Source organism: Artemia franciscana, chromosome 8 (assembly GCF_032884065.1).
Source record: "Artemia franciscana chromosome 8, ASM3288406v1, whole genome shotgun sequence".
NCBI classification, from domain to species: domain Eukaryota; kingdom Metazoa; phylum Arthropoda; class Branchiopoda; order Anostraca; family Artemiidae; genus Artemia; species Artemia franciscana.
The window spans coordinates 52,081,217-52,109,051 of NC_088870.1; the positions used below are offsets into that span (position 1 = coordinate 52,081,217).

Sequence of the window (27,835 nt, forward strand, 5' to 3'; positions counted from 1 at the left end):
ACTAGCTAACACTTAATATACTCTCCTAAAAAAATTTAAAAGTGGATATACGCTATTCTGACTAAGTGAAGGGTTGCTTTTTTACTTTCAGTAGTCTACAGAAACTCTATAGAATGATAAAATATGTATGGCAAGCAACATAAAGTCTACAAAAATTAGAAAACCAAAACAAAATTCCACCAACAAAACCATAGAAATTCACATATTTTTTTCCTTGTTCGGTAAGCCTTTCCCGATGCTGTTCCAAACAGCCCCTAAAAGTATTCCAAACAAACCAACTCCAAATACAGCAGCAAAAAATAGGGCAATTAACGGATGATGGTACATAATGTATTTGATTCCGGTGAAATCGGCTTGGAACCGTAATTGAGCTTCGTAAATGTTCACCCAGCGGTTTTGAATCTCAATGGAAACCACTGCCAACTCATTTGCCTGAAATAATTTATTTTTTATTACTCTCACTTAATCTATATATATAAAAATAAGTTGTCTGTGTGGGTATGTGTGTGTGTCGAGTGACGTCATGTTTGTGTGCCGACTGACATCATGTTTGCCGACTGACGTCATGTTTGTCAACTGATGAAATTACTTATCGGGACACAAATGACGACCGGGACACAGGGAATATAAATAACGACCGGGAACCTCAAAGAGAAATTACAGACTGGGACACCCAGACACAAATCACGACCGGGACACAGGGAATATAAATGACGACCGGGACATAGGGACACAACTACAACGGGGACGCCGGGGGCACAGGCGGGATATATAAATGACGACCGGGAGATTGTTCGAATAGAAATTACAGACCGGGACACAAATGACGACCGGGACACAGGGAATATAAATGACGACCGGGACATTCAAAGAGAAATTACAAAATGGGATACCGGGACACAAATGACGACCGGGACACAGGGAATATAAATGACGACCGGGACACAGGGACACATCATTAGAATAATGAGATAAAGATCTGAATACGGATTGTTTTTCCCATGGACAATTATATGTTGCATGTTCAAGAGTCAGTAAACCTGACAATCTATTTATATGCACAGACAATGGGACAGCGAAGAATGTTGTATATTCGCATGTTTTACGTAGTTAAAAACATATATATATATCTATCTCTATTCACAGGTGGGACACAGGGACACAACTACAATGGTGCGTAACTAATATGGCACGTAACGACTTAAGCGCGCGGGGGGGCTTAGGTGTTGGGGTGGCGCGAAGCGTCACAACAGCTAGTATATATATATATATATATATATATATATATATATATATATATATATATATATATACTAGCTGTTGGGGTGACGCTTCGCGCCACCCCAACACCTAGTTGGTATATATATATATATATATATATATATATATATATATATATATATATATATATATATATATATATACTAGCTGTTGGGGTGGCGCTTCGCGCCACCCCAACACCTAGTTGGTGGGGGCGCTTCGCGCCCCCCCCCCAAGCCCCCCCGCGCGCGTAAGTCGTTACGCGCCATATTAGTTACGCACCATTGTAGTTGTGTCCCTATGTCCCACCTGTGAATATAGATAGATATATATATATATATATATATATATATATATATATATATATATATATATATATATATATATATATATATATATATATATATATATATATATATATATATGTTTTTAACTATGTAAAACTTGCGAATATACAACATTCTTTGCTGTCCCATTGTCTGTGCATATAAATAGATTGTCAGGTTTACCGACTCTTGAACATGCAACATATAATGGTCCATGGGAAAACAATCCGTATTCAGATCTATACCTCATGATTCTAATGATTGCCCTTGAGCTTTGTTGATGGTGATTGCTAATCGACCATTCCCTGAGTCGCCATCGTCATTTATATATCCCCCTGTGCACCCCGGCGTCCCCTTTGTAGTTATGTCCCTGAGTCCCGGTCGTCATTTATATTCCCTGTGTCCCGGTCGTCATTTGTGTCCCGGTGTTCCAGTCTGTGATTTCTCTTTGAGTGTCCCGGGCGTCATTTATATTCCTTGTGTCCCGGTGTCCCGGTCGTCATTTATATCCCCCTGTGCCCCCCGGCGTCCCCATTGTAGTTGTGTCCCTGTGTCCCGGTCGTCATTTATATTCCCTGTGTCCCGGTCGTCATTTGTATCCCGGTGTCCCGGTCTGTATATACATTCGTTTTTTAGTTTTGTTTTTCTCCTTTATTTTTTTCCTTTTTTCTTTTTTTTCTTTTTTAGTTTATTTAGATTTTTAGATTTTTTAGTTTTTTTATTAGTTTTTAGTTTTTTTGTAGTTTTTACCATTTTTTTAGTTTTTTTAGTTTTTTTTTTTTTACTTATGTCCTGGTCGTCATTTATACTCCCTGTGTCCCGGTCGTCATTTGTGTCTCGGTGCTTTGTTGATTGCTAATTTATATTATATTTATATTTATATTTTTTATATTTATTAATATTTTTTTAGTTTTCTTTTTCTCTTATTTTTCAGTTTTTTCCTTTTTTTAGTTTTTTCTTTTTTAGTTTTTAGTTTTTTTTTGTTTTTTACCTTTTTTTAGTTTTTTTAGTTTTTTTAGTTTTTTAGCTTTTTTAGTTTTTTTATTAGTTTTTAGTTTTTTTTTAGTTTTTGCCTTTTTTTAGTTTTTTCAGTTTTTTTTAGTTTTTAGTTTTTTACCTATTTTAGTTTTTTTTAGTTTTTTAGCTTTTTTAGTTTTTTTCTTTTTAGTTTTTTTTGTAGTTTTTACCTTTTTTAGTTTTTTTTCTTCTTTTGTATTAGTGTGAAATAATTCAGACGTCATATGCGGACAAACACGACGTCACTCGACAGACAGACAGACAGACATAACCCACAAACAACTTATTTTTATATATATTTATTCATATTTTTTTAGTTTTCTTTTTCTCTTTTATTTTTCAGTTTTTTCCTTTTTTTTAGTTTTTTTCTTTTTTAGTTTTTAGTTTTTTTTAGTTTTTTACCTTTTTTTAGTTTTTTTTAGTTTTTTTAGTTTTTTAGCTTTTTTAGTTTTTTTATTAGTTTTTATTTTTTTTTGTAGTTTTTGCCTTTTTTTATTTTTTTCAGTTTTTTTTAGTTATTAGATTTTTACCTTTTTTTAGTTTTTTTTAGTTTTTTAGCTTTTTTAGTTTTTTTTCTTTTTAGTTTTTTTTGTAGTTTTTACCTTTTTTAGTTTTTTTCTTCTTTTGTATTAGTGTGAAATAATTCAGACGTCATATGCGGACAAACATGACGTCACCTGATCCACAGATCCACACACGGACAACTTATTTTTATATATATAGATATATATATATATATATATATATATATATATATATATATATATATATATAAGCGCGGGGGGGCGCTTATATATATATATATATATATATATATATATATATATATATATATATATATATATATATATATATATATATATATATATATATATATATATATATATACATATATATATATATATATATATATATATATATATATATATATATATATATATATATATATATATATATATATATATATATATATATTAACATTATTATATATTAATATTAATAATTATTATTTTATTTTCAATATATAAATATTAATAATAATATTATTAATTTTTATTAATATTTTTTTATTCTGCCTAAAAATATTATTCTACAATGGAGAGGTAGCCCATAGTAAATAACTTAACCAGGAAGAAGTTTTTCAGCCTTAAAAAAACCTTCAAGACAAGCAAAACTCAGAAGAATTATCAAACAGTTCATGGTAACAAACTGAAAGTAAGGAGCAACTTGGGCCAATAGTAACCGAAACTATAAAACAATGAATTTTGAAAACAATTAATGCATCGAAAGATGTGGCTTTTGTTGCTGATATACGCTGTGGTAGCCCCATATTACATAGCTTAGCTAGGAAGGGGCTATCCAACCCAAAAATTCCAAAAAACAAACAAAAGCCATAATAATTATCAAAAAGTTTGTGGTAACGAACGGGAAGTAAGGAACAACTTTAGCCAATAGTAACCAAAACTCTAAAAAATTGGATTTTGATAGCAATTGATACACCAAAAGAATAGGCTTTTTATACCGAGGCAGTCCATATTAGATAGCTTAGGTAGGTAGGGGCATTCAACCCATAAATTCGATCAAGACAAATAAAACTCCATTAAAATGAATTACCCATTAATCAGAATCCAGTAGGACATAGTGAATCATCACCCCAGTATCCACATGGACAGATTTCACATCTCGGACTTTTATTTGTTTGAAACAACAACAAAAACTCAGGATATTTCGGCATACTGTCATCAGCAGCCGTCGTCAGCAGATAAATTTATCTGCTGATGACGGCCATTGTATATTTGACCGAAATATCTAGAGATATTGTTGTTGTTTTACTGTCAAACAAAAGGATTTGTCCCATTTGAACTGTTATTTGTAGGTCATGGAAAGGCAGTGTTGTCCTCGAAAAAACCTATTTGGTATACACATTTCCGAGTAACATGGAATTAGCTACTGCAAAACCAGAAACTTATTAGAAAACTTATTATGAGACTTTTCAATTCTTCGGAATTAAATATCAAATAACCTATACCAAAACAGGTATCATGGATTTTGATAACATAAAATCGCAAACTAAACATCTCTGTCTTTCACGAGTCATAGAAAGTATTAATAACTATTGATCTGGCAGCAAGCGAGAGACGATGTGAGTGCTAGGGACTATCGAGGAGAAAGCACTGCAACAGAAATCAACAGAAAGCACTGATCTCAAAGAGTTTTAACCTGTTAAGACTCAAGAGCAGATTTATAATCATACAGATGCTCTCTTCTTAGAGTAAGCAGATGAAGTGACAAAAAAAGTTTCTTGGTAATGCTTTACAGTCCTTAGAATGGTTTGACGCATTTTGCGGGCGCAACTTCCAGAAACATCCAGTTGTTCAAGAACAGGTCAGATCAAAATTTAATGAAAGAGGATTCAGTGTTCAGTTGGTTTCAATTTTTTGGATGTCATATTTTATGTTTGAAATGCTTTACTTTTGTTTTTTGTTTGTTTGTTTTTTGCAACAAGTATTTTCGCTTTCTTTCCATGTGGTAATAATAATAATAATGGCCAATAAATTGAAAAATGTGGCATAAATAAAAAATTGCCAATCTTACGAAGAGTAGCATAGCCAGAGTAGAGACGTACTCAAAGGCCCGTGGGCTCAGCTACCCTAAATTCTAGATTTTGCCGAACTTCAGGGCACTTCTTGTAAATATTATTAAATAAAGTCGATTATTTTCTGCTGCCCACCTCCCCCAAAAATTACTGATCACATGTCGTTGATTTTATTATTAACTGTTTTGTGGTACAACAACTTTTAAAAAGGATTTTTTTTCATTTTTTGTGCAAGTTCATAAATCGGTAAGAACAGCACATTTTCAATTTATTTACCAACATTGATTAGGATTATGCTTTACAGTTATTGCAGTGTCATCACAAAAAAGGCTCTGCAAGAAAATTCTCCTGAAACCATCTTACAAGCCCTCCCATACCAGTGGCGGTTCTGGCTTCTCTTGCGCCCAGAACAAAATCTTGATTAGCCCCCCCCCTGTCTCCCAAAATTTTCAGGTCAAATTTCAACAAAATTTTCATTCATTAGCAACATTATCATTTATCAACTAAATTTCCATTTATTTAAATCTAACTTTTCTTACTTTAGCTTCGGCTAAACTATTGATTACCTCGTCCCAATTGCTTCTAATTCTTTAATTTGACTGTATTACTTTTTGCTTAAAATCAAATTTAAATTCGCATGAATTTGGTCAACTTTCTTTTATTTTCAAGGAATAGTGATGAAAATGTATGAAAAATTAAAATTTCGGATTCAACTTGCTGATACTTATTACCAACTGCGCCCTCTTACAAACTTTTGTAAAAAAATTTCAAAAATTTTAAAATAATCCTAACTGTTAGATTATTTATTTGAAATTTTGCTTCCCTAAAATTTCTGTGACGGGGAAAAATATCACCTGTCCCCTACATCACGGTGAATTGGCACTAATGGTTATATTAAGCTAAATAGACTCACCCTTGAATTTGCGAAACTTTGGAGCTCTGTCTCTACGCTTTGTTTCTCATCTGTGACCTTGAATATGTAAAAAGGCCACATAAAAAAGGATCTCAAAAACCGAACGACCGAAGAATGATACTTCAAGGATGCCATACGAAGAACTCTATCAAAGATCTCTCCATTTCCGTTAATTAAATCGCACTGAACCATGAAAGTACCTGAAAAAAGGAGTTTTTAAAGAAGAAGAGAGACAAAATTTTTCGAAACAAAGTTTCTGTCAACATAAGTTTGTTCAGTAAGATGTAAAATAGTAGGTGGGAGAAAGAGGAATGAAAGAAAGGAGGAGATAGAGACCAAGAGGGAGAGAGACGCCTGGCTTAACCCTATCTTTCTGCCCCCCAGATATGTGAAGGAGTTGAGGAATCATTTATTATACCCTTTAAGGTATCTTCTACCTAACCAAAGCCTCTAAGAACCAAAATACTTTTGACTAGGTTTGTACAGTAGGAAATTTTATCGCATGCTGACCAATGGTTGGTGCTGGACAGGTACAGATCTCCTGATTTCCTGCCTTCGAACAGGAGTGCAATACGTTATTATCCCCCCCCCCAGATTCCTTCAGGCACCCACTTAGAGCTGTGTCAATTCTGGCTGAGCTTACAGAGTCTAAAGTATGACGCCTAGTAATAAATACAGAAAAAAAAACAAGCTTGTTTTCTAAGTGAGAAAGATTGAGGTTTAAACTTCAAATGAAAAGAAACTACCCTATATATAATAGGGGCATTAATCCCCTCGAGTTCTTTATGTTAAACTTTATCTTATGCTTTCATGAAAGTATTATAAAGTTCAAAAAATTTAGCCAGTTTGTAGTTGCAGGTACTTATTTACTGAATTACCAATGGCATATCGATCCAAATATTTAGATTTAAAAGTTTATTGTGAAAGTAAACACATCTCAATGAGCTCTTTTATTCTCGTATCATAAAGCTTATTAAAAAGCTAATTTTTTCAAATTGCTATTTTACTAAGCTAGAGCGTGCATTTTTAAAATATTGAGACAAAAAGAAAATAAACTTTGGTATTGGAGAAAGTTGTGATTGAAATGTAATAGCTAAAAGAGATAAAAGTTATAAAAATATGGTAATAGTATCCTGTAAGAATTACAAGTTTAGAAATGACTTTACAGGGTTGACTTATCTGCAGGCAAGTATTAAAAAAAGAATTTAGCTTTGGGGTTAGATTTGCAAGTGTATACAAAGGAGCCTGTCAGCTAGGGGAGGGAGAGGTCTTGTCTCGAGTCGTCTCATTGTGATCACTAGGTCATCATACCGACCAACCTAAGACTGTTTGATTTACAAGTGTATACAAAGAAGCCTTTCAGCTAGGGAGGGAGAGGTCTTGTCTCGAGTCGTCTCATTGTGATCATTAGGTCAGCATACCGATCAACCTAAGAATATTTGATTTGTAAGTATATACAAAGAAGCCTTTTAGCTAGGGAGGGAGAGGTCTTGTCTCGAGTCGTCTCATTGTGATTACTAGGTCAGTATACCGATCAACCTAAGACTGTTTGATTTACAAGTATATACAAAGAAGCCTTTCAGCTAGGGAGGGAGAGGTCCTGTCTCGAGTCGTCTCATTGTGATCACTAGGTCATCATACCGACCAACCTAAGACTGTTTGATTTGCAAGTATATACAAAGAAGCCTTTCAGCTAGGGCAGGGAGAGGTCTTGTCTCGAGTCGTCTCATTGTGATCACTAGGTCATCATACCGACCAACCTAAGACTGTTTGATTTGCAAGTGTATACAAAGAAGCCTTTCAGCTAGGGAGGGAGAGGTCTTGTCTCGAGTCGTCTCATTGTGATCACTAGGTCATCATACCGACCAACCTAAGACTGTTTGATTTGCAAGTGTATACAAAGAAGTCTTTTAGCTAGGGAGGGAGAGGTCTTGTCTCGAGTCGTCTCATTGTGATCACTAGGTCATCATACCGATCAACCTAAGAATGTTTGATTTGTAAGTGTATACAAAGAAGCCTTTTAGCTAGAGAAATTCAATTCAATTTATTTCCAAAACGGGCAGCAGACAAGCCGAATATTCGTTTAGTCGTCAAAACATAAATATATATATACAATCTATAGTCAACACTTATGAAATAATTTAAAATAATTCTAAACGTCAACTTCAAATCAGTAGAAAAACTGACTAGTCAAAATATAATACAATATAACTAACAAACTAAAGCAGAGGACAAGCCGAATGTTCGTTTTAGTCGTCAAAACACAAATACATGTACAATCCATAGTCAACACTTATGAGATAATTTGAAATAAATCCAATCGTCCACTTAAAATCAGTAAACAATAACTGATTAGTAAAAATATAATATACCTCGCGAATTAAAGCTCTAACTATTCTTGCTTATTAGAAGTAACATTAAAAACTTGACAAACGAGGGAACAAAGCTTTTCAAATATCCGTTTCGAGACACATGAATAGGCTGTATACGAGGTACAGCTTCTGCCACTACTCTTGCGGGTCTTTCTCGATGTGATTTGAAATCAGGGGGCAGTATGGATCGATGGGATGTGCTGTTCAACACCCCTGTACCAAAAGCAAGCGACAGTTTTTGTCGACGGCCAGCAAGGAAATCTAGGCCAAACTGTTCAAGGAGGGCATAGTATGGGACTTTGGGCGCTTTTGAAATTACCAACAATGCCCGAAATGGAACCCTCTCAACTGCGTCCGACTATTCCTGCGTTAGGCCGTAATGCCAAACGGGGGAACAGCATTCAAGGCAAGACTGTAAAAGAGGTATAAACTCGCAAAAGGTGATCTGGAGGAATTCCATGTCGAGACAGCAGCTTCAGGGAGCTAATACCTGAAAAGGTCTTGTCTCGAGTCGTCTCATCGGGATCACTAGGTCATCATACCAATCAACCTAAGACTATTTGATTCACATATTGTATTAACTTAAGTATCTTTGATTTAGGGAGGTGTTTTTACAGTTCAGAGTTCTAATCTGCAACGAAACTTCTGTATGTGTCCGACAGAAACGCTTTAAGGGAGGCAGCTTTTGAACTCTGGCAGAGCGAGCGGGGGAGGGTCTAAACTTTTCAGTGGTACAATGCTTTATGTCCAGAGGTGATAATTTTTCTAAAAAGTAATTAGAACGACAGAGCCGAAAGGAGTCTCTACTTTGGTTAAAATATCATAGCGAATTCCGATTCCAACAGGGGAAAAATGACACAAGTTTTATTTATAGAGCGCCTGAATTAACTAACATTTTACGGTAGGACATTTTACATTTTAAGACAGGGGCATTTTGATACAAATCGCCCTGAAAGGACCCCTAGACAAACTAGATAGATTAAAATATCTTAGGAGAAGTTGAAAAAAAAGAGTGGTGCGTAAAATATACCACTAGAGAAATAGATAGAAAGGTGTAGAAGGAGTCATAATTAAGACTGAAGAATAGGCACAAACAACCATGAAACAAAAAAATAGAATAAAATAAAGAATAAAATTTTTCCTACCCAAGTATTTGTAGCATATACATACAACCGTGCTGCTTGTTATAAGTTTTGGATCCCTGCAATTGGGGCAGGACCGTCTCGTCGCGATTACGGTTCTTGTGATCAAGTAATACCTGTGATACACCCGTGATACCGCGGGTATGCACGATTAATATATCAGCTTGGAATAAACCTAGTGGCCTTTGTTTCAATCTACATGGACATTGACAGACAAAGACATTGACAACCTAAAGATGACAATGACAATGCCAACCTTACACTAACACTCTTTATTTCACGTAAACTGTTTTACATATACATTTTGACGTTGAAATTATTCAGAGTTTGAATCTGTCACCTCCTATGGTCGCTAGCCTCCCAATAAAACCAGAACTGTTCTAATAAATAACAAGCAACATCATTTTAACCTTGAAGAAAACTCGAACTTGGGCTTTGGATTGCCAGTTGTAGTGAATAATCAGAGTCAACTAAAAACTAACATAAAATATTAAATATAGTTTATTTTTTATTGCTTAAAGTTAAAATAACTAAAAAAAAGAATACGGCATTAGACTTTACAGTCCCTACCGGCGGTGCTGATCTCCGTTTCTTGGCCCTTCAGCCAGAAAGTGCAATGGGGGTGGGGGGGGGGCCAACCATCCTGTGCTTTCGCACATCCTTCCTGTTTACCTTCCCCAGATTTCTCCAGGTACCCATTTAGAGATGGGTCGACTCTGGCTGAGTTTATAGAGTCACGCCACTGACACCCGTCCCAAACTAAATAATTGGGTACACTAGGATTTGAACTGTCGCCTGAAATAATCCTTTTATGATTCTGCTTGAGGTTCCAAGCCTCAAACCTTATTTGTCCGATGGAAATCGGGCAATTAGTTGAGCTATCGTATAATTTATTTTTGAAAAGAAAAGTCTATGTATACGGTAGTTGCCAAACATACAACATAGATTTTGCGTTGCATATCAAATTGCTTAACGGCCTGATTCTAGCCAAGGGACTTACGATTGTCAGTTAGTTTGGAAAATTGTCACCTTCTTCTCTGGGGATCCACCTAGCGAGTTACGATGTCTGAATCTGATACGAACTGAAATGAAATGTTGACGAAAAATAATGGAAAGAATTAAGTATAATTAAATTAGGCCTATAACTTTTGACTACTTTATTTTTTTTTAAATATTTTTTTTTCATCCCAGGAGTTTAAAATATTTCGGCGATTTCTGCCAATAATCGTGTAATCTCAGAGGCACCATTTTCGGGGGGGGGGATTGTGTGACAGTATACAACGGAAAAATAATGTTCCATATATAATGTGCATAATGTTGAATAATTGTAAAGGTGTAGCGGCACCATGTTCGGGGGGGGGGGGATAGTGTGAAATTATACAACAAGTTATCGAAGCCATCTTAGCAAATGAGCATTTATCGGTATACAGTCAGTAAGTTTTTGATTCTGATAAAAGAGCGTATGTTTTTTCCCTTTTTAAATGTCTGTCATCCAGCTTTTGTAATAACAAAATCGCAAAATTGAGCCTCAATAAAATACGTTGAAGATACTCTTGTCTTAATTTTCAGCCTACTTTGGGGTTCACCGATAAGTTTGTTTATCCACGGTTGCCATGACATTCAATTCCATGGTTGATTGACAGTTAACTCTGGGTTATTTCTGAAGAGAAACATCTTGGCATATTTAACAAATTTATAAAGCTGTTTCTTCAATAAGACTTTTTAGGCGAAGTCGCCCTTGCTCTTTGACTTTTGTCTCTGGCACCTTCAGTCTCCGACGATGGCTTTTCGAGTCCAAAAGGCTAATCAGGCAATTTGAAATGATACTTTTTTTTCAGGAAATGTCAATCTAATTAATATACTATCTTTTTCAAATATTCTATCTTTGTAAAATATAAATGAAACCGAAGGGTGTGAGACAGTCAAGTGCCAAGAATTACATGGCTCATGGTTTCCCTCTGATGGTAAAACAAGAAGTTTGAGGGAGGGAGGGAATTCCCCTACTTTTGACTAGTTTTCATTGAATGGTGTAAAAATTTGTAATTGTAAGGTAATTTTACTTTAGTATTTGTTATTTCCCAGGGACAATAGTTGAATTCCCAGGGATAATTTCCCAGGGACAATTTAAGCCAAATAAATTTACCTGCGTTTAGATTTCTAGCTGAATCTGGCATTTCCAAATCCAAGAATATTCTGTAGTTTTGACCATTTGGCAGGTACATATCACGTCTGTTGACCGTGAAGTTAGAATACTGGTGACTACACTTTTCTAGTGTATTTTCACATGGTCTAAAAATAACATTAAACTCATTTTATTCCACAAATCAAGCATCAAGGTGGCGTTCAGCCCACCTTGAGTTGTTCAAGGTGGCGTTCAGCCAACCTTGAGTTGTTCAAGGTGGTGTTCAGTATGTAAACCTTAATCACTACAATTTTCTTGTGTACTTTTGCATTATCTAAAGGGCATTCAGGGTCTTGTTCATTAAATTGCTTATCAACAATCCTGACAAGATAAACCATTCCTAAGACATGTTGCTTTTTAAGTAATGCTATTTTTTAATTTAACCCTTTTAACCTTCTACGTACCTGATTGTTTAGTTAGGTCTCACTTAGACCTTGTACCGTTTGCACTATTAAAACAATGTGCTTTTTTCTATTTGAGTGTATATGAAGGTTTTTCACCAGTTGGATGGGGAGAACGGTGTTGTCTTTCGGCACGACAGCTGAAAACCCTAGGAATACAGATCTGAGGATACATACTGGATAGGGATACAGGATACAAGGTCTGAGATTCTCCAGTAGAAAGAATTTTGAGTTACCATATTAGAGATAAGGATCCCCCCAAGATTTAATTTCTGCTAGGTTTCCCCAACTTAAACCCTCTCTTCAAGAAGATGCCAAGTATGGGTCCCTAATCTCATTATGCGGTGTGTATCAGTTGTTAGACAGCCAATAATGGAGACAATAGAGGGGTTGTTATTCCTTACTCTGTAAAATGGTTTCGATATTCGAGATCAAGAAATTCTTTTTCCACAAGGTTTAACCTTCTTATTTGGTACACCACCCTAACCCCCCCCCACCAAAAAAGGGTGCCAAGTGTTCATCTTAAAATTTGGTGTCTAACAGTAGTTAAGACAACCAAAAGTTTTGACATTCTTTTTCCTATAAATAAACATGATTTTCGTCCTCAGTTAAGAGACATATAAATTCACTTCAAAGAAAGAGCCCAAATTTGATTAGAGAGGGGGGTATTTCATCGAACCAACAAAAACAACCAAACTGTATGATACTTTTAAAATAAAACTACCAAAGAATTGCAGGGGCAGAGGTGGGAAGTCCCCCTTTTAGCAACTAAGTCTCACTTCTTTACTTTGTAAGTCTGACGTACTCCAAAAAACTCTATGACTTTAACGATTTTTTCATTGTTTCTTACCCTCTTCGTATATTTTTAAATATTAGTTTTATAAAATACACTTAACATAATAAATAAAGTATAACAAAACAAAATAATAAAATAAAATAAAATAAATATAATGCATTACCAAAATCAAATATATAATTCGTAAATATTTTTATACATTTATATACATCTTTCATATGATTTCTTTTTTTACACTTCAAACCAGCACACAGGATTTATAACTTGATATGAGGTGTGCAGTTTTTGGTCATCAATTTTAGAATCTTTAAATTAGTAAAAGTGATTATGAATGAAATTCTATTTTTTGTTATGATCTGCGTTAATTATTTAAAGTTTTAGCCTTTCTTTGTAGTTTAGACATAATACATCCTACGATGCTCCCAAAAATATAGTCTAATGAGAAGGCTAAGGCTTCGTCGACCACCCTAGAACCATATTGTAGCCATCAACATCTTGGAGGTGTTTCAGCGTGCTCGAGTTAAGCCCCATTCACAATAAAATTTTACTAATCACGACATTCAGCTGGGCCTTATTTGAACCAAACACATTTTTTATAGAACTTGATGGTTGGCAAGAAATTCCATGAAAAAATATGATTGGCTTAAGTTAGCTCTAGCTACATTTTGGTATCAGTAAAGTCTCATTGTGAATGGACCTTTACTTAGAAAAATTAGTAGAATTAGCTGGTCCCGACTTTTCCGGCGCAAAATAATCAATTTTCCCCAATTCTTCAGATTATCCAAGATAATAGTTACATAGCTACCTATAATCCATGGAGACTACAAAGACACGTGACTAGAGAATGGGGGTCACCAAGCCACCGAGAACTCGGGATTTTAGTACTTTTTCTATATAATTTTTTATTCCACATGATTTTTCTTTTTATTTTTTTTTTCAAATTTGCCACCCACCCCCCAATAGATTTGTACGTGCATGCCCGGGATTGAATAAATGATAATGATAATAACGGATTAACTTACTTGAACCAGAAATGTAGTTGATAGCTACGCTCTGATGTTGGAATGTATATATAGTAGATCATTATGTAGACTAGTATTGAAGTCCATATTACGGCTGCGAGTGTAAGCAGAAACCCCAAAAATTTGAAAACTAATCTAGTGGGTGAAAAGGTGAGCACCCGGTTACCGGTTGGCAACACTGTATCCACCGAACTACTCATTTTTGATATTACCTAAAAAGGAAAATAAAATTTAAAATTATCATTGAATCAATTCCTAATCTTAATTTTTTCCTAAAAATATAGCTTTAACACTGGAAAAGAAATCCCCAAAAGATATAAAATAAGTTAGAAGTTGTTTAAATCGCTTCCTGTACTCGTCCTCTTAATGAGACTCCGAAATAACTTATTTCTCTTATATTTTTGGTTTATAGACCCCCCCCCTCCTCGCGGAAAATACCAAGCAGAAAATATCCCCTTTATGTCCTGAAGTATGAAAAAAAATAGGAAAGAAAATGTTATATTAAAGGAAATATAATTTTTTTTTTAATGAAATATGGAATATGGGTGAAAGAGTGTCAGCATGGAAGGAAGTCCAGCGAACCCTAAATGACTAAGAAATCCAAGAGTGGCAAGCTCATAAGAACCAATCTATGTCTTTGAGGTTTTACTCCCAAACTAAAGACTGCTTTGGGGAGAAGGTTTATTTTAAATTTGGTTTAAAAAAAAAAGGATGTGAAGAACTTGTTGCTGTTAAGAGGGGATAGTTTGGATTTAGATGAGAAAAGCAAATTTTTGGGAAAGTTTAGGCTGGCGGCTGGCCCCTACTTTTGCCCTATGTGTGGATGTACGAATGGAAACTTATTTCATTTTGTATCCGGGTGTGAAGAGCTGTCTGAGTTGCGGAATGAAAGTTTTGTACGAGTGTTTGGGAGTGAATGCTGGTTAATTGAGTGGATGGATGAGAGGAACGTGCGTGCTATTAAACAGTTTTGCAAGTTTCTTCGTTTAGGGATTAAACACAGAGAATCATGCTCGACGGGATAGCTTGTTACGGTTCTTAAAATTGGTGTTTGCTGGTTAATATGTTGAACTTTGGCGTTTTTTTTTTTGTTTTTTTTTTAAGTTTTATTTTGTTCCTGAGCTTTGTTTGTAGATTTTATTCTGTGTTGTTATGGCCCACAGGCCTTTTGTAGTAAATCTTATCTTATCTACAGACCTGTCAATATATCTTGACATTAGTTTCAAAAATAAAATACCAAATTCAAACCCAAAAATTTTCGAAGACCTCATTTTTAAAACGCTATTTCAAGATTAAGTAAATAACGTTTAATTAATGAAAAAGCGTATTCTTTAAGTAAACTTTAGTACCGTGACCATAAAATAGTGTTTTCAAAACTTAGGTTTGTAAAACGATTTGAATTCTAACTTCCTTTCGGTCCTGAAGTACGAAAAATAAGTCAAACAGAAAATGTTTTATTCGAGAAAAAAAAAAGACATTTATTCTTTGTTAAAATTAAATGTGACATATGTACCTGTAAATATTCCTTACCATTAGTTCTAAAAATACATTACAAATTCATAGCCAAAAAATTTCGAAAATCTTGTTTTTAAGACGCTGTTTCAAGACTAAGTAAATAACGTTTGTTTTATAAAACAGCCCATTCTTTAAGTAAACGCTATTAACATGGCCTTAGAATAGTGTTTTAAAACTGAGGTATGTGGAACTATTTGAATTCCAACTTTCTTTTGGGCCTAAAGTAATAAAAAGCCACAAAAGAAATCGAAGAGAAAATGTTTTGTTCAAAAAAAAAAAGATATTTACTCTTTTTTTAAAATAGATGTGACATATATACCTGTCAATATTTGGTAAATCTCGCTTTTAAGACGCTATTTCCAGATTAAGTAAATAACTTTTAATTTATAAAGCAGCGTATTCTTTAAGTAAACGTTATTAAGGTGACCTTAAAATAGTATTTTAAAACTAAGATTTGTTAAACTATTTAAATTCTAACTTCCTTTCAGCCCTGAAGTTATAAAAAAAGACAAAAAAATATCGAAGAGAAAATATTTTATTCAAGGAAAAAAAGGTATTTACTCGCTTTTAAAATTAAATTTGACGTACATACATGTTAATGTACCTTACCATTATCAAACAGTTCGTGGTAACGAACTGTAGTAAGGAGCGACCCGGCTCAAAAGTAAACGAAACTCTAAAAAACGAAATTTTGATGCTAAAATATACATCAAAAGAATCAGATTTTCATGCTGATTTTAAATATTTAAGTTTCATCAAACTTAGTCTTTGTTATCAAAAGTTACGAGCCTGAAAAAAATTGCCTTATTTTAGAAAATAGGGGAAAACGCCCCCTAAAAGTCACAGAATCTTAACGAAAATCACACCATCGCATTCGGCGTAACAGAGAACCCTATGGCAAAATTTTCAAGCTCCTATCTACAAAATGTCGAATTTCGTATTTTTTGCCAGAAGACAAATCACGGGTGCGGGTTTATTTGTTTGTTTGTTTTTTTTGTTTTTTTTTTTTCTTTTCCCCAGGGGTCATCGTATCGACCAAGTGGTCCTAGAATGTCGCAAAAGGGCTCATTGTGACGAAAATGAAAAGTTCTAGTGCCATTTTTAAGTGACCAAAAATTTGGAGGGCACCTAGGCCCCCTCCCACGCTCATTTTTCTCCAAAGTCAACAGATCAAAATTTTGAGATAGCCATTTTGTTCCGCATAGTCAAAAACCATAATAACTATGTCTTCGGGAATGACTTACTCCCCCAAAGTCCCTGGGGGAGGGGTTGCAAGTTACAAACTTCGACCAGTGTTTACATATAATAATGGTTATTGGGAAGTGTACAGTCGTTTTCAGGGGATTTTTTTTTGGTTTTGGGGGTGGGGTTGAAGGGAGGGGACTATGTGGGAGGATCTGTCCTTGGAGAAATAAATCATGGGATTTTCTAATATTACTATAAAAAAAAATGAAAAAATAAACATGGAAAAGTTTTTTCAATTGAAAGTAAAGAGTAGCATAAAAACTTAAAACGAACAGAGATTATTACGCATATGAGGGGTTCTAAAAATACTTTAGCATAAAGAGCGAGGTATTTAAGAGGAGATAAATACCTCGCTCTTTATGCTATAGTATTTTTAGTAGTTTCAACTATTTATTCTACGGCCTTTCTGATTCAGGGGTCATTCTTAAAGAATTGGGACAAAACTTACAATTTAGTATAAAGAAAGAGGTATTAACGAGGGTACAAACCCCTCATATACATAATAAAAATTTAAGAATATAAAAGTTTGTTACGTAAGTTAATTCTTAAGTTACGTATATTTTTAACTAAGAAAAAAATTCGTTAAAAATAAAAATTTATAGTTGCCTTTTTATGTAACCGAAAAATTGCATGGCAACTAGGCCTCCTTCCCCATCCCTTATTTCTCAAAATCGTCTGATCAAAACTAAGAAAAAGCCATTTAGCCAAAATAGGAATTAATATGCAAATTTCATTTTAATAATGTATGTGTGGAGAGCCAAAAACAAACATGCATTAATTCAAAAACGTTCAGAAATTACATAAAAAAAACTACTTTTTTTAACTGAAAGTAAGGAGCGACATTAAAACTTAAAACGAACAGAAATTACTCCGTATATGAAATGGGTTGTCTCCTCCGCAATCCCTCGCTCTTTACGCTAAAGTTTGACTCTTTGCCACAATTCTGCTTTTTAAAACAATTAAAAGCTTTAGCGTAAAGAGCGAGGGATTGCGGAGGGGACAACCCATTTCATATGCGGAGTAATTTCTGTTCGTTTTAAGTTTTAATGTCGCTCCTTACTTTCAGTTTAAAAAACTAGTTTTTTTTCGTAATTAGTTCTAAAGATATCATGCAAATTCATAGCCCAAAAGTTCTGAAAATCTCGTTTTTAAGACGCTTTTTCAAGATTAAGTAAATAACGTTAGTTTTATAAAACAGAGTATTCTTTAAGCAAACATTATTAACATGACCTTAAAATATTGTTTTAAAACTGGGTTTTGTGCCTATGAGCTAATGCCTGATGTTGTCCAGGTTAAAGGGTATTTCAGAAACCTCTCCATTGGCAAAGGATTGCTACTTGTACAACAAGCAGCTAACCAAGTCATTTTAATATTTCCATGCAAAAAATATTGGAATATTATTCTCAAAGAAATGTTAAAATTTTGACAACATTTAGATTTTATTTTTAGAATTTGCTTACCATTACTATTATGATTCATGTTGCTTTTTATTTTGTGGGGATTTGTAGGAGAATGAGGGATTGATAGTTGATGGATTTTGATGAAGCAATTTGGGCAATTTCTCTTAGCTAATAGGTTCCTAGTTGAAAGGGAATAAAGCAAAAAATAAATGGGAAGTAAGGTAGGTTTGCACTACCCCTCAGGCACGTCAGCTGCAGCAGAGGGTTACCCCACCTGTAGAATTTGAAAATACGTTTTTGAGTTTTATCTTAGAAAAATACTTATTTTTGATGTATTAATTGAAAAAAATATTCTCCATGGTTTTAAAAAATTATTTGGCCCCCACATCCCAATTATTTTTGTGAATTCACATTTCTGCTGCCCCTTAGGACACTGACAGATTCAGGGGTCGCGGGGGGAGGACCCCGAGCCTCCGCCCAGCCCCAAAAATTGTTCTGGCACCCTCTTTTCCTGTTTTTTATTCTTTTTTTTACTCTTTTCCTTAGATTAAATTTGTCAATTTGGTCTTTATCACATCGGCCCAATCCCCGAGATTTTGCTCATTGGCGCCTTTGTCACATTGGGCCTCCTCTAAGATTTACGTGATCTTACGTAAATTTAAGCAATCTTATGAAAAAAGAATAATCCACGAAATGAAACCGTTACATTAATGCTCATAATTGTCAGGGCAGTAATTAGTCTATATAAAATGCATTAAAAGACACATCAAGCAGTACTCATCTTCTAGCTAACAAATTAATTGAAAAAAACACAAACTTTCCCTGAATTTTAATTGGGGAATACCTTCTAAATTCACCTATATTAGCTCATATTGCTATCCTATAAATTTGCCCCAGACAGGCGAACGCATCGCATTCGCGCTGAATCGACAACATCGGCAGAGTTGTGTGTCTACCCTTTAAAAGCTAGTGCTAAAGCGCTCCATAGCTACGAAAATGGTCGTGGGTGTGCCTCTGGCTAAACTTGGAGTCCTGGCGATTAGACAGTTAAGCAAACCTTTTGCCCAATGGATTGCAAGAAGAGCAAAGAATAATTACTATTTTAGGACTTACATTTGTATGCCTACAGCTCAAAGTAAGCAAATTTATCCATTGGAATTTTTCTATTTAAAACATTTTTTTATAGGTAGCGCTGTATTATGATTACGTATTTTTCTAATTTTCGAAAACGGCATGGTGTCCCTTGTTTTATAAGGCCCATTCACAGTGAAATTTTTTGTACCGAAATTCAGTCAGAAAAACTTGGGGTAGTTCATATTACTGACATATAAATAAGGTGAACATACGACTCAATGTCTTTTTTAAGTTCTTTCTAATATATTAATTCCTTTACTTGGAATTTCGATTTTAAACCCATCACGGACATTCAAAGATAATATCTTCTTTTCTGACTATTGATTATATAAAAGGGTTAAAAACTACGATTGCTACTTCATTATATTTAGAATAATTGTTTTTAACACATCTCAACTGCAGCTTCACTGCCCCCCTTCATCCGTGTAAAATACATTGCCCGAATTACATATTTCTTATGTTTTCTTTTTCTTGGTTTTATTACAGTTGATTCAATTTACGGGTAAACCGGTTTAAACAAGAGTGACGCTAACAGAGGTTTATAAACGGGAGAGCCGATGTTCCCCCCCCCCCCCCGTTGTGGAAAATACACCCACACAAAATATCTTCCCCCCACGGAAAAATCTCCCCAATAATTCCCTGTATGGAAAATTCCCCAACACGCAAAATTGAGCTGCCGAAGAGAAAGTAAAAAATAGGTACCTCAAAACGTCGATCAGATGTTGTAAGGGGTAATAAAAGGATCTGATATCAAAACAGTTTTAGGAACTCTTAAAGCAAATAGCAATGAAAGGATAATTGGCAGGAAACACAAATTATAGCTCATGAGATGGGCCAAAAAATTATCAGCTTTAAAAGAAGGGAGAATGTGTGCATGTATGCATGAGTGGCGGTTTTGACCTCTCTTGTGCCTGGGGCAAAATTTTAATTAGAGCTCCTCCCTCTGTCTTCCATAAAGTTTTCAGGCTGAATTTCTTACAAATTTTTATTTATTAATCAAATTATTTTCAATTTATTAATTGATTATTAATTTTTATTTTTCTGTTTATCATTTAAATTATTTAATTATTACTAATTATTTTATGAATCTTTAAGTTATTTATTATTTATTTTCATTATATTAATTAATTAATACTGTATTTATTATTTTCATTTATTAACTGCGCCCTCTAATTTATTTTAATAAAATTAAGTTTAACAAATTACAAAAGGATTATAATCGTTAGATATTTATCTAAAATTTTGTGCACCTAAAAAATCTGTACCCAGGGATAGTGTCCCCTCTCTCCCTCTCCTAAAGCCGCCACTAATATGTATGTCTGTTTATATTGGATTTACAACACTTCTTGAGTACCAAGGTTCTGGATTTTTACTAAGAGTGCAAATTCTGGGTCCCATATTACCGAGCTGAGATTAATCCCACTGTGGCACCATAGGATAGAGAGAGAAAGGAGAGGGTATAATCTACTATTATATGCGTACTTGAATATTGCTCAGTTATAGTTACGAGCAAGGTCTCATCCAAATGGTACTCCCCATAGTGAGAAAAATTCCCCCACAGCCTGATAAATTGGTTACATTTAATTTGCCAAGAGTTTAGGAGGTAAATACATGAAATTCGACTTGGTACTCATGGAGCCACTGCCTCACCACTCTCCTAGTAGACTCGCGTGTAAAGTTTTATTTAGGTATTTTTAATTATAGTTAATATTTTTTTTTTTTTTTGTAAGTATCATTTATCCAACGAGTATCTGCATGGTTTAAGAAAAATACACATACGTTGGTATATACCATGAAAAAATCTAGCAAAATAGAGATTGTATTGGGTAACTGAGATGTCATCAGAAACTGGGGCATAATCAGGAATTTATTTTTAGGGTGTGTATTTTGGGTCATATTTTTAATAATATCACTGCTTGAAGATGTTTTAATAAAAAACCAGAAAACAAAATAAATTATAGTTTGCAAACTTTTTTGTAGTAGGGGAGAAAAAACTAAAATAGATTTACTGCAAATTATAGGATCTTTTCCTTTGCCCCTTTACCACTATTTACTTGTGGATTAAGGTGTTTCAATTTGTGGGTACAGTACTAAGTTGGCAGAAAAGAGTGAAGCATGGAAATATGCATAAAAAACATTTACTATCCCTGTATTACGTTTGTCTAGATAGTCATCTGCAGCCATTATCACCTTTGCCAAGCTTCGGTTACCTGAGACTTCCTATTTATATTTACTACCTCAGAGAATAGAAGGCTGCAATCTTTGATTTTTAGGCTTGCCAAGTTCTTACTTGGAATAGCTTCTGTCGGCTAAAATCGGTGCATGGGCTAGTTTCTTTGTATGGGGTTCATAGCTCAGAGATAGTGGTTCGAGAAATCGATGGACCTGGCGAATAGCTCGTTTACTGCCTATCTCTAATTGTTATGCGAAGATACTTTTTTCCTTCTTTTCATATCATGTGCTTTCTTTTTGATGTCACTGTGATTTTGTTCATGTTTTTGTCTATTTTTATCTGTTTTTATGTATTCTGTGTCAACACCATGTGTGTTTTTGTGTAATAAATTCATCAGTTGATTGATTGATAATTTTGGCATTAAAGAGGGTGGGGGGCTGGCAAAGTAAAGCGAAGTGCTTTTAGGAATGATATAACACACTGCATTGATATTCACAGCTTAAAGCAACATTGAACGGTGGAGGAGTAGAAATTGATCACTTTCCAATTAAGCACCATCTTTTGGATTGATTTCTATGCATCCCAGATTTTTTGATTGTCTTAACTAGTTACGCAACTTCCATGATTAATTTATATAATGATAGATGTCAATGTCATTATTTGGGAGGGGATATTCCCTCCCTATATTTTGAAAATTCTTTTTAATTTTCATTGAAAAAGTTTTTTGGTGTTTTTGTTGGGAAACATGAAAAAACAACAAAATACCCCCCCCCCTGATTTTGAAAAGCACTTTTTTCCCTCCCCAATAATTTTTGAATTGACGCCACATAATACCTATAAAACCAAAAAATGACCTTTCTATAGAGCCGGGCCTTCGTTTATTATTATTGTTATTCTTTTTTTTTGGGGGGGGGGAAGTGAAGTTGGTCAAGAGTAGACACAACCTATGACCAAACACTGTGGGACAAGGTCTTGTCTCGAGAAGAGGAACTACGAGGTTTGAACCCTACATCCCCTCTCCCAGAAATTTTTGCGCGACTCGTAAAAAAGGTAATTAAAATGTACATATACGAATTTTTTATGTGCTTTGTAGTCTTTTTGTTCCCTCCAAGTAAAAATGCCCTCCCCAACACAAACAAAATCCTCGATATGGCCATGCTTCTGGATCCGACATTCTCCCTCCGAAAAATTCTTCCCTGGAAAGTTTCCCCCATGCAAAATTCCCCTCTCCCGTGGAAAGTGATCTTAAATATAGTCACACCATTTGGTTTAGCATATTAGATAAACCTACTGTTGATATTTTAAGCTTCTATTAAGAAAAATGTGGACTTTGTATTTTTTGTCGTATTTGCGTGTTCTTTGTTGTTGTGTTTTTTCTCCATATATTATCGTATTCAACCGATGGTCCTAGAAAATTGGGAGAGGGCTAACTGGGACAAGTTATAAAAGCTTTACAGTTCTTTCAAAGTGACCGAAAAGATTTCGCAACGGGAAAGTAGCGCTTTCTGCCATTTTGTGGGACCAAATTACAATTTTGCCCCATGGAGGACCAAGTTTCTGCCGATTAAAAAATTTGAGATTGCCAAGCGATTTAAAAGTCTAAAAAAAAAATGTATATTGAGATTTTAAGTTGCGGAGGAAGTAATGACGCACGGTTGGATATTCGTTCCTGAAAAGTCACTGAGTCCATACAAGCATAGGTAGTTCAGACGCAAAAACCTTCTGGTTTCCAAATAGTGGACGATATCCACAGTTGGTAAAGAACAAAGAATGAAGCAATTTTAAATGTAACTACTAATACTACTAATAACTCACTGCAGCACCAAGCCGCCTGAGGCCAACACAGCTACGCACGCTCCTCCTCCAACCTAATCTATTTAAAGCCTCCCTCTTTACACCCTCCCAGGAAGTTCCCATTTCCTTTAAATCCTTATTTATGACATCCTCCCAACCCAGACAAGGACGACCTGCTTTCCGTGTAGCCCCAGACGGTTGGCCAAATGGACAATCTTCGGTAATCTGTCATCCTTCATCCGTAGAACGTGGCCTAGCCATCTCAACCTTTCTTTCATTATAGCCCCAGAAAGCGGGATTGAACCACACTTTTCGTACAACCTACTGTTTGAAATACGGATCACCCAAATCAGTAGTTTTTGCAGAGTAGTTGTAGTTTTTGGTAGAAATGACCAACCACTCAGTAGGATTCATTACCCTCTCTCGTCAAACATTTGAAACATGTCTAGGTTAAACCCAAATACAGGGATATTAGAAATTGAGAAACACCTGACTGATTTGGAAAATTAGGGCATAAAAATGAGCTTTTTGGCGCATCAGGAATCGTCCCCATGTCACTGTACATATTATTGTCAAAAGTCAAGTGAATCAATATAGTTAAATTGAGCCTTAAAGTAAATGTATATATTGATCATTTATTTATCTATTCAGTATTTTCGCCTCGAACAAAACTTTTTAATCTTTCATTTGAATGTGGAGTTTTTCTAATGCTCTCAATCGTGCTTGGATTATTGCTTTATGTTAAGTCGAATCAAGAAACGACACAGCAAACTATTGACTTACTTTAATATTATCGGTATTTTGTAAAATGTTTGTAAAGGCTATGCTTCGCCTCGTCTAATTTTTCAATTCTAAACATCTTCGACGTAATTTTCTGTTTGTTTTTTGAATGAAGTACTCTGCTGAACTTGTGTTTATGACCCTTATAAATTTCGTACATTTTGCGTTAGATTTTGGATAAATTCCTACTAATCTACTCCTGAATATTTGTAAGGCATTTGATTCTTTTACCCATGAAGTTTTTTTTGTCGAAGATTTCCCATTTCGGTATAAGGAGAAATGCATTTTCTCTCTTTAACTCTTATATGATTTTAGATTAGTTTCTATTCATCCACTTTTCTCCTTACCCTCAGAAGTGGAATATGGCGTCTCTCAGGGATCATTTTTATGCCTTGTGCTAATTTTAATTGATTTAAATAATCTTTTTTATGAGGTAAAAATTACAAACCTCGACTTCGTCATCCTAAACGTTCACATGCCCATAGTGGCACCTATAGTTCGCCTTCTTCCGATGTCCCTGTTTCCTTTGCAGATAAGAGCACATTTAGCACTTGCTGGAGCTGGTTGTGAACCAGAGCTATGGTATAATCTAGCAAATTTGAGAGAGTAATTCTATGGTTTGGTACTGGTTATTTTTCCTTAAATTTTTCTAAGTCAAGTCTATTTTTATCTTTTCGCATGTTTCTCAGATTTTCCTCAGTTATCTGACATTCACATGCCAAATGCGATCATTCATAGATCTAAAAATTGATGTTTGTTTTTGGGTATTCTTAGGGATGACAACCTGTCTGTCAAACTTCGCATTGATTTGAGTAAAATGAACATGTGTAGGAGTATCGGTGTTTGAGAAAGCTCACACATTTTGGAACTCTTTTTTCAATTTTTGAACTCTTTTTTTTACTGCTTGATCCAATCTTATGCTTGTTACTGTCCAATAGTATGTATGTTAACTTTCCGATATCTTTTAAAACCACTAAGGTTTCAGGAAACTTCATTCAGGAAACTTATTGTTCAGGATTTATCTCTTTACTCGATCTCGAATCCCTCTATATCCTTTCGTGTGCATGATTTACTTTTTTCTCAAGTTCAGGAAGACCTCCCCATCCCCCAATTGTTTTGCCGTCTTTTACTTCTGAACAAAATAACCATAATTTTCGGAATATAAAAATCATATTCAAATTCCTTCTACTCCTTCTTTAAGGTCATATTTCCATCTTGTAATGATGAATCATATTATTTAGAATATGATGTATGGTTTAGCTTGAAGGTAGCAACCTTTTAGGCTGTTCAAAAATAATTGTTAAATGAAATTTTGACTTCTTAGAAGTTGCTTATATTTTTATTCCCTTTTTTGCTCAGGGTTAATTGTAGTCTATTTAATCTGTTTAGCTTGTTTAATCTATCTAATCTATTTAATTTTGGTATTCTACATTTTTTTCTGTTCTTATGTTGAAAATTCAGAATTTTCAAGTTTTGTGCCAATAGTTTTGTGCAGAAAAATGGTAAAATGGCCACTTTTGTCGAGGCTTCATCGCAGAGTGAAGTTTGAAGGTTCAATTTCGAAGTTTGAAGTTTGAAGCTTAATTTTTAGTAGATTTTTAGTTGAAAAGTTTTTAGTTCTAGTTAATTTGTGTAACTTTTAAGATGAGATGGCAAATTATGAAACTTACTAAGAGGATCTGGAGGGGGAGGGCTATATGTAAGGGGTTCTTATAAACCTCCAGTCAAGGCTTTGCACCATAATTATTGCAATGCTACCGTTTTATGCTTCCAAACTCTTCCACTTAAGAAGTGGCCCCGAAGGTGCCATTTTTAGTGCTATTTGGCACTTATGGATGGTAAAATTGATAAAAAGCACGTAGATATAAACAATAGGTTGAAAATAAGCCTTACCGGGATATGCTTTAAACAATGAGTGCATCACGTTTGCAAAAATAGTGGGTAAATAATCAAAAAAATGGACAAACCGTGACTGAAAAAAGGAAAATTCAAGCTGGAATCGAATGCATTATAATCCAATTTGAAGCCCACCGCTTTACTAACAGAACCACTCCTATAATAATGTAATTTAATATATTGGTGTATGTAGGACTTTAATTGCGTAGCTTATTAAGGTGGGCCTGGAGGAAATCATCAAACAAGGAAATCGAAACAAGGACTTTAATTGCGTAGCTTATTAAGGGGGCCTGGAGGAAGAACATACAGGAGGTGTTCTTGCAAACCTCCAGTTAAAGATTTTGGTCCATAATTATTACAATGATACCTTTTAATGCTTCCAAGACTTTCCATTTAAGAAGTGGCACCAAAAGTATTGCTTTCAGTGCTATATCGCACTTACGAATGGTAAAATTGATATTCGGCGCGTAGATATGAGCAAAAGTTTTCAAATGAGTCAATAAATATCACTGCAGATGGTGGAATTTATAGGAAAAACATAGATATGAGCAATATTTTTCATATGAGCTGTAAAAAATTTGTCTACGATGTTTTGATAGCCTGCTAGTGCTACCCCTTGAGAAATGGCACAACTTGTGCCATTTTTGTACCATATGACACTTGCAAATGGTGGAAAAAGCACGTAGATATGATAAATATATTTTGAATGAGCCATGAAGCATCTCTATGATGTTCTGGTAGCCCGTTTGCCTACTGGAAAAAAAAGAAACGGGAGACATCACTGCTACTGATGCAAAAATGTGATTTTCCTTGTTGTTGAAGGAGGGGGACTATAATTTCCCTAAACAAGGTTTTTGACCATGCTGATTCCAATTGTATACTGCTCATTTTGATCTGACTCTATTTTCGAGGGGTTTCAGGCTTTTCTCAAAATCACCATAAATTTCTTTTCGCAAAAAACTTTTACATTTATGACGAACCGAAACAATAGTTACCTTTCCTGGGTCATTGTCAGATAATATTTTTTTTCGCTAGGTTTTTTTTCAAACTTGTTTTATAACTTTTGATTACTATGGACTGTAGTTCGGTCTTTACTAGGTTGCAGCTACTGCTGCCACAATGATAGTACTGGTTTCATTTGTTTGATTTCATTGGTCATCATTGGTTTGTAATAATCGATTGTTTTTCAGGCTATCACAGATTTGAAGTTAGAACAAAAATGTGGGCAATGAACATGCATAAACCTGAGCAGATTGAAAAACTTGATGAAAATGCTGCTATTGAATCCGGTGCCACAATTTTAGGAGAATTTATTATCTTCAGTATTGGTGTTTTATTAGTGTCAATGGAATACGCAAGACAGGTGAAAAAAGACAGCGCAAAAGAACAGGCCAGACTTGACGCGTGGAATGAACTGGAAAACAAAGTGAATTGTGTCTGTGAATCTATCCAAGGCTATGAACAGCAAGTACACCAGCTCAAAGACCTACTTCAAAAGTTAGAGAAGAGTATGAACGAAAAAGTGAAAAGCAAAACGTGAAACAGCTTAGTTTTGTAGGTTATGTGCTTCGTGTGAAATTCAAGCGTAATTAGCCAAAATTAAATTGATATTTTTATTCAAAAATGTTTTAGTCATTTCTGCGCTACCTAAGTAAAGAGTGATGTGAGCACAATGCATTATTTTATTTCTCTAAGGCGTTTCTTATAGAAAGATTTCTGTACGAATAGGGTACTTCGGAAAAACTTCGAAAGTAGCTCATTTGATTATAAATTAAAGTTCTACTGCCCTTTTCATTTCCCAAAACACACCCAATCAAAATATTTAGATTGGCATTTAGTTCATCATAGTTGAAAGTTCCAGCAACCATGTC

At 34.6% G+C, this 27,835-nt stretch overlaps 2 protein-coding genes across 2 annotated transcripts; one reads left to right on the forward strand and one right to left on the reverse strand.

The window, feature by feature from the left end:
* Positions 1 to 109: 109 nt before the first annotated feature.
* Positions 110 to 19,403, reverse strand: LOC136030553 (seipin-like). The gene is made up of 5 exons (XM_065709607.1): positions 19,301 to 19,403; positions 14,028 to 14,239; positions 11,770 to 11,915; positions 6,113 to 6,312; positions 110 to 432 (listed from the first exon to the last, which is right to left on the reverse strand). Exons 2-5 carry the CDS (start codon positions 14,225 to 14,227, stop codon positions 199 to 201), a joined length of 780 nt encoding a protein of 259 aa, XP_065565679.1. The 5' UTR covers positions 14,228 to 14,239; positions 19,301 to 19,403; the 3' UTR covers positions 110 to 198.
* LOC136030554 (putative OPA3-like protein CG13603) lies at positions 19,136 to 27,649 on the forward strand. Its single transcript, XM_065709608.1, has 2 exons — positions 19,136 to 19,322; positions 27,155 to 27,649. Exons 1-2 carry the CDS (start codon positions 19,184 to 19,186, stop codon positions 27,502 to 27,504), a joined length of 489 nt encoding a protein of 162 aa, XP_065565680.1. The 5' UTR covers positions 19,136 to 19,183; the 3' UTR covers positions 27,505 to 27,649.
* The last annotated feature ends 186 nt before the right edge of the window (positions 27,650 to 27,835 follow it).

What these genes read in the sequence shown, in the direction of transcription:
- LOC136030553 (XM_065709607.1), bottom strand. Translation starts at nt 14,227, where the DNA reads ATGAGTAGTTCGGTGGATACAGTGTTGCCAACCGGTAACCGGGTGCTC. An exon ending in CAACTACATTTCTGGTTCAA is followed by an intron (nt 11,916 to 14,027) that starts GTAAGTTAATCC and finishes TGTTATTTTTAG; the next exon opens with ACCATGTGAAAATACACTAG. An exon ending in AAAGTTTCGCAAATTCAAGG is followed by an intron (nt 433 to 6,112) that starts GTGAGTCTATTT and finishes AAATTATTTCAG; the next exon opens with GCAAATGAGTTGGCAGTGGT.
- LOC136030554 (XM_065709608.1), top strand. Translation starts at nt 19,184, where the DNA reads ATGGTCGTGGGTGTGCCTCTGGCTAAACTTGGAGTCCTGGCGATTAGA. An exon ending in TTGTATGCCTACAGCTCAAA is followed by an intron (nt 19,323 to 27,154) that starts GTAAGCAAATTT and finishes ATTGTTTTTCAG; the next exon opens with GCTATCACAGATTTGAAGTT.